Below are 6,350 nucleotides of genomic sequence, written 5' to 3' on the forward strand. Positions count from 1 at the left end.
CAGTTTGGGGCTGGCTGGGGACATGGAGTGAAGGGCAGACGTGGTTGTCTGGCTCACTGCCCCCCAAAATGGACCCAGCTGAGGGGTCCGGTTCTCTGCACCTACAAGCTCTGTGTTAGACCATGTTCCTGTCGTCTAATAAACCTTCTGTTTTACTGGCTGGCTGAGAGTCACGTCTGACTGCGAAGTTGGGGGGCAGGACCCTCTGCCCCCCCCAGGACCCCGCCTGGGTGGACTGGCTGTGGGAAGCCCACGGAGGGGCAGAGGAGGCTGAAGGCTCTGAGGTCAGACCCAGGAAGGTGGAGCCGGGGGAGCTGTGTGTCCTGCAGACAGGCTGCTCCCCGAGAGGAGACTCCCCAGAGTCCTGACTGGCTTAGTGGGGAGCTGGTCAGAGCATCGCCCGGGGACCCCTTGACACACCCTGCGCAGCCCCTGCCCCAGCCGGGACCCCCAGCTCCTGCCCTCTCCAGCCCCCGCCCCGCCCGGGGCCCCCTCGGCGGCCGCCGAGCCCCCCCAGCCCCGGCCCCAGGGCGCACGGCTGCGCGCTGGGCGGCCCGGAAGCGGCGCTCTCCGCCCGGCTCGGCTGCCACGTCTCGGCCGGCGGCGGCGATGGGCGGGCGGGCGCTGTGCTGGCTGCTCTGGCTGCTGCAGGCGGGCCGGGCCGGGGGCGCCGAGCTCACCTTCGAGCTGCCCGACAGCGCCCGGCAATGCTTCCACCAGCGGCTGCAGCGCGGCCTCAAGTTCACGCTGGACTTCCAGGTACCGGGGGCCCCGCTCGGCCCGGCTGGGGGGGGGGGTGTCGGGGGGCCCCGCTCGGCCCGGCTGGGGGGGGGGTGTCGGGGGGCCCCGCTCGGCCCGGCTCTGGGGGGGAGCGGGGGGCCCCGCTCGGCCCGGCTGGGGGGGGGGTGTCGGGGGGCCCCGCTCGGCCCGGCTCTGGGGGGGAGCGGGGGGCCCCGCTCGGCCCAGCTCTGGGGGGGGGGGGCGGGGGGTGCCGGGGGGCCCCGCTCGGCCCGGCTCTGGGGGGGAGCGGGGGGTGCCGGGGGGCCCCGCTCGGCCCGGCTCTGGGGGGGAGCGGGGGGTGCCGGGGGGCCCCGCTCGGCCCAGCTCTGGGGGGGGGGGCGGGGGGTGCCGGGGGGGCCCCGCTCGGCCCGGCTCTGGGGGGGGGGGCGGGGGGTGCCGGGGGGCCCCGCTCGGCCCGGCTCTGGGGGGGAGCGGGGGGTGCCGGGGGGCCCCGCTCGGCCCGGCTCTGGGGGGGAGCGGGGGGTGCCGGGGGGCCCCGCTCGGCCCGGCTCTGGGGGGGGGGCGGGGGGTGCCGGGGGGCCCCGCTCGGCCCGGCTCTGGGGGGGGGGGCGGGGGGTGCCGGGGGGCCCCGCTCGGCCCGGCTCTGGGGGGGGGGGCGGGGGGTGCCGGGGGGCCCCGCTCGGCCCGGCTCTGGGGGGGAGCGGGGGGTGCCGGGGGGCCCCGCTCGGCCCGGCTGGGGGGGGTGCCGGGGGGCCCCGCTCGGCCCGGCTCTGGGGGGGGGCGGGGGGTGCCGGGGGGCCCCGCTCGGCCCGGCTGGGGGGGAGCGGGGGGTGCCGGGGGGCCCCGCTCGGCCCGCACGAGGCACCGAACCCGAACACCGCGCTCCGGCTGGCCCTAGCTGGGGGAGCCGCGGTCGGAGCCAGGGGCGGGGCGGCTCGGGGTCCCCGCAGAGGGACCGGGCTCCGCTGCGGAGAAGCCCCAGGCACGGCCGGGCTCTCCCCGGGCCAGGTACCGCCGGCCCGGCTGCGCCCAGAGCCCCCGGCTGGCGCCTCCCTCCCGGGGCCCCGCGCCAGGGGCCGGGGCCGGAGCCTGCAGCACCAGGGAGAGCGGCTCAGCTCCGGCCCGGCCCGGCCCGGCCCGGCCGCGGGGACCCGCTGCCTGGCTCCTCCCGCCGGCACCGGGCTGGAGCAGCCCCGGGTCGGCCCGCGTCGGGTGTCCCTGCCCGGTCTGGGGCAGCCTCGTGTCCTCCCTGCCGGTCCGGGGCTCCTGCCGGCGGCCAGCTCCGGCTGGTGACCGGGAAGGGAACAAATCCCGAGAGCCCCCGTTAAACTCCTCGGGCCTTTCACGCGGCCCAGCAGCGGGTGTGCGCCGCACACGGCCCGGCCCTGGCCCGCAGGGGAGGGGAGCGGCCCGGTGCCAGAGATCAGGGGCACTCGCCAGGCAGCCAGGTCCGGACTAGAGCCGAGCTTCCCTCCCACGCAACCGCCACTGGCCACCCTGCCTCAAAACGCGGGGATTTAAGGCTGCCGTTGAGAGCATTCCCGGGTCGCTGAAAAGCCTGATAAAGAAAAGGTCCCTGGGCCGGGCCATACTTTAAATAATGAGCATCCCAGCGTTTATTTCAACACGGGCCGCAGAGCTCTGTGTAAAGAATCGGGATCCCTTTGAAGAACACACTTCTCAGCTCAGAGCTGCCAAGCCAGACAAGGGCTATTGGAATATTTCTAAAAGCTACAAAATCTCCCCCAGCTCCAGGGATTCAGGGGGGTCCTTCCAGTCCGGCTCCAGCACCAGCTAGGGACAGGTTTGCAAATACAGAAAAGGCATGACACAAAACCGGGGGCTGGAGCCAGAGGCCCCGGGGCCTGAGTGAGATACAGGGAGTGCCATGCTCTGCCTGGAGATCTCTGGAGACAGGCCCAGCCAGGGGTGAACAGGAGGGGAATTCCCCCTCCATGGCAGACATGCTTTGTTTCAATAGGTGATTTCAGGGGGGCATTACGATGTGGACTGCTACGTGGAAGATCCCAATGGCAAGACCCTTTACAAAGAAGCGAAGAAGCAGTACGACAGCTTTTCCCATCGAGCCGAAGCCGCAGGCATCTACACGTTTTGCTTCAGCAACGAGTTCTCCACTTTTTCACACAAAACCGTCTACTTTGACTTTCAAGTTGGAGACGAGCCCCCGATTCTCCCAGACATGAGCCACAGGGTCACCGCCTTGACACAGGTCTGTCGGGTTCCTGCTCGTGTCCGTTGCGTAGGAGTGGGGCAATTGCGTCACTCTCTCGTGTGGTGGAACAGTGCAGGCCTTCTGGGGTTAGATGCCGGTAAAGCATGGCCGGGGTTGAGAAAGAAACTGTCAGGCCCGGGGGTGTCCTGGTCATGTGCACACGTTAGCACTCAGCTAAAAGCAGAACTTCCAGCCACAGGGTAACGGTACTGTGTGCAGGGCAATGCAATGCCTGTTCCAGCAGGCGGGAAGAATGCAGCTGGCTTAGAAAAAGGAAATGTACCAGAGTCTCAGGTAAAGGACAGGCCCAGTCCACACAATTCAGATCCGGATCAGAATTTTTCCTGAGCTGGGGGCCGGGCCAGAGGTCTTTGGGTCCACGTGTTGGCTTGGGCTTATCACCAAGGAGAGAGAGAGGCATTGTGAGCCATGTACGTACACGCACACGCCTATATTGTCAAGAGTGGCTTTGGCTTTGGGCTACCTCCATTTCTCAGCCCCACACAGCTGGGCCTGATCAGCACCCGCAGCTCCCACTGACTCCAGCTGGAGAGCTCTGGGTGCGAAGCACCTCCAAACGCAGGCCCCAGGTTGGGCACCCAAAATCAGAGACCACTTTTGAAAACTTGGGCCTGCATGTAGAAGTAGGACGGTCTTTAGCCAAAGACTCGCTCCTCTGCCCCTCCTGTGCAGTCCTGTTGAGTCTTGCATGGCATGGTGCTGGCCCGTGAAGCCTCTGCCTCCCTCTGACGTGGGAGGATGGCATTTTACTCCCTCATCAGAATACAGATGTGTGGATTGTCCCAGCTGGGCCCAGCTGCGTGTAGTGATGCAGGTACAAAGGGGGGTGTGTTTGTTTCCCCAGATGGAATCTGCTTGTGTCACCATTCACGAAGCTTTAAATACGGTGATCGACTCCCAGACTCATTACCGGCTGCGGGAGGCTCAGGACCGGATCCGGGCTGAAGAGCTGAACAACCACGTCTCCTACTGGTCTGTGGGAGAGACTATCCTCCTCCTCGTGGTCAGCGTCAGCCAAGTGATGCTGCTCAAGAGCTTCTTTACGGAGACGAGAGCCACCCCTGGGGCGGTCAACACCTAGGAAGCCAGAGTCGGTCCTGTGCCAGAGGGTGGGGTGGGGTGGGGTGGGGTGGCGAGGCGGTATTGGGGGAGCTCATGGGTCACACAGTGGAGTGCTGCCGAGGGACTGTGAGTGGGGCCGGCCCGGCTCACCTGGACAGGGAGTAGACAGGGATTCACGGGACAGTCACCTAAGCAGCGGTTCTAATGGAGTGAAAGCTGTTAATAGCCAACACCCTCTCTCTGGCTGCCTCAGAGGGGCCCCGGGAAGCAATGGGTGTGCAAGGGTTGGGGCTCTCTGTGCAGCTGAGCTGTGACTTAGGACAGGGAGCATTAGCACCGGTGTCACTGTAATTCGTTGCATTGGTTTGACTCTCATTTGTAACCCTGTTGCATCTTCACTGCGAGGTGTAACCACAACATGCAGCCGGAATATCTACCCCCGAGCCACTTAGGGCCACCTGCTCCCAGCACAGAGCAGAGTCCCAGGCCAGCGTGGGGGAGTGTGTCACAAAGGGGCACCAGACGTGCCCTGGTGTACAGACAGCCTGAACTGCAGTAGTTCACTGAGCTGCAAACCGGGGCCACGACCGAGGTAAGAGTCAGAGCAACCCCACTCACCCCTATGGTGTGCCCAAACATCTGCTTATTGTCAGGAAGCCCCCTCAGCCCAGGGTCGCCAGAGTGCCAGGAACTTGCCCATAGCACACTACGTGAGCTGTGGCTCCTGCTGCTAACCGGAGAGGCTATAAACCTTACTCATTTTTTTAATGGAACCTGAAATTCTCCCATAATAACAGGACTCCAGGAGCTGGACTTTACAGAGAAGCACCAAATTCAGCTCAATAAAAGTGGCAGAAATTGGTAACTCTTGGCTCCCTCCAGGTTTGTTTGTGCTAAAAGGGATCATGTGGTCCCAGAGAGTCAGAGAGGTTAAGGCCAGAAGAGGCCATTCGATCACCTAGCCTGACCTCCTGTATAGCACTTGCCACCAGCACCGCATGCTAGCCCCACACCCGAAATGAGACCAACGTGTTACAGCCCATGGGAGACTGGGCTGTTACGTGCCACGGCAGAGAACAGGCAGGACTGCGGTGCACCAATGCCCAAGGCACCTGCAGTGGGTGGGAAACAAATGAATATGCCCAGATAATCCTGGCAAGTGACCCCCACCCACACGCAGCAGAGGGAGGTGAAAACCCCCCAGGGTCACTGCCAATCTGACCCTGGGAAAATCCCTTCCTGACCCCACACATGGTGATCAGTTACATCCTGAGCAGCTGACCACGAACCAGCCAGCCCAGCACCTGGGGGAAGGAGCGCTCGCGGCCACCCCAGAGCTGTGGACCTTCCTGTCCCATCACCCATCTCCTAGCATGGCTGTCTCTGATGCTCCATGCAGTCGATAGATCAGGCCCCACTCAGAGAAAGGCAAGTTAGAAACCAAACACACACCCAGTATTGTGCGTTGGAGTGCACAGGAGAGTCCCACCCTGGCTGCTGCAGGGATTGGCGGAAGCCCTGACGTGGGACCTTTGGGAACATGACGGAAACCAGAAGGGCAAATCAGGCATTGAGGGAGTTAGCCTTGGAACGGTTTCCCAAGGAGTGTGGTGCAGGCTCCATCACAGGCCATTTTTAAATCAAGATGGGAGGTTTTGCTCCAAGGTCTGCTCCTGAGGCAGGTCTCTGGCCTGTGCTATACACGGGGCAGCCTGCGGGCTCACACTGGTCCCTTCTGCCCTGCGCTCTGTGAATCTCGAGCTGCCGAGCCCCAACCTCCCCTCGTGGAACAGTCCAGAGGACCCTTCCCTAGCACAGCCCGTGGGGATGCCCTACTCTGCTCAGACAGCAAAGCCTCCTGGGCTAAAGTCCTGGTATTTCTTCAGAACACAAAGCAGGAGCCCCATGGATCAGGCCTGCCACTGTCCCAGGAGAGGGGCCCTGACTTAACCACTACACTGAATACACCCCACGTTGCCAGCAACAGATACCGCAGGCTGTTGTGCAAGACCCTTTGCAATGCTAGTATTGGTCAGACAGTGCTTTGCACTAAACCACCCAGATGGGCGGGGTGGGGGGGATTAAGAATTGCAATGACCCTGCTCAGCCGGACTGACACCACTGGATGCAACCTTTGCCACTGCTCAATAAACCCATGAGACCGCAGTTTTCCTGCTCCACTGATTAGACATACTGTCCCCCGGGCGCTGGGCAGGGCAATACAGTAACAGCCAGTCACAGCGCCTCCTCTCCTCTCAGGGCACAGCTACTGGCCTGTCAGCCCATCCTTTGC

General features: G+C 64.4%; 1 protein-coding gene across 1 annotated transcript; it reads left to right on the forward strand.

Annotated features, from left to right (window-relative positions):
* Positions 1-564: 564 nt before the first annotated feature.
* Positions 565-4,922, forward strand: TMED3 (transmembrane p24 trafficking protein 3). The gene is made up of 3 exons (XM_048865900.2): positions 565-759; positions 2,723-2,971; positions 3,840-4,922. Exons 1-3 carry the CDS (start codon positions 610-612, stop codon positions 4,074-4,076), a joined length of 636 nt encoding a protein of 211 aa, XP_048721857.2. The 5' UTR covers positions 565-609; the 3' UTR covers positions 4,077-4,922.
* Positions 4,923-6,350: the final 1,428 nt, after the last annotated feature.

Source organism: Caretta caretta, chromosome 10 (genome assembly GCF_965140235.1).
Source record: "Caretta caretta isolate rCarCar2 chromosome 10, rCarCar1.hap1, whole genome shotgun sequence".
NCBI lineage: Eukaryota > Metazoa > Chordata > Testudines > Cheloniidae > Caretta > Caretta caretta.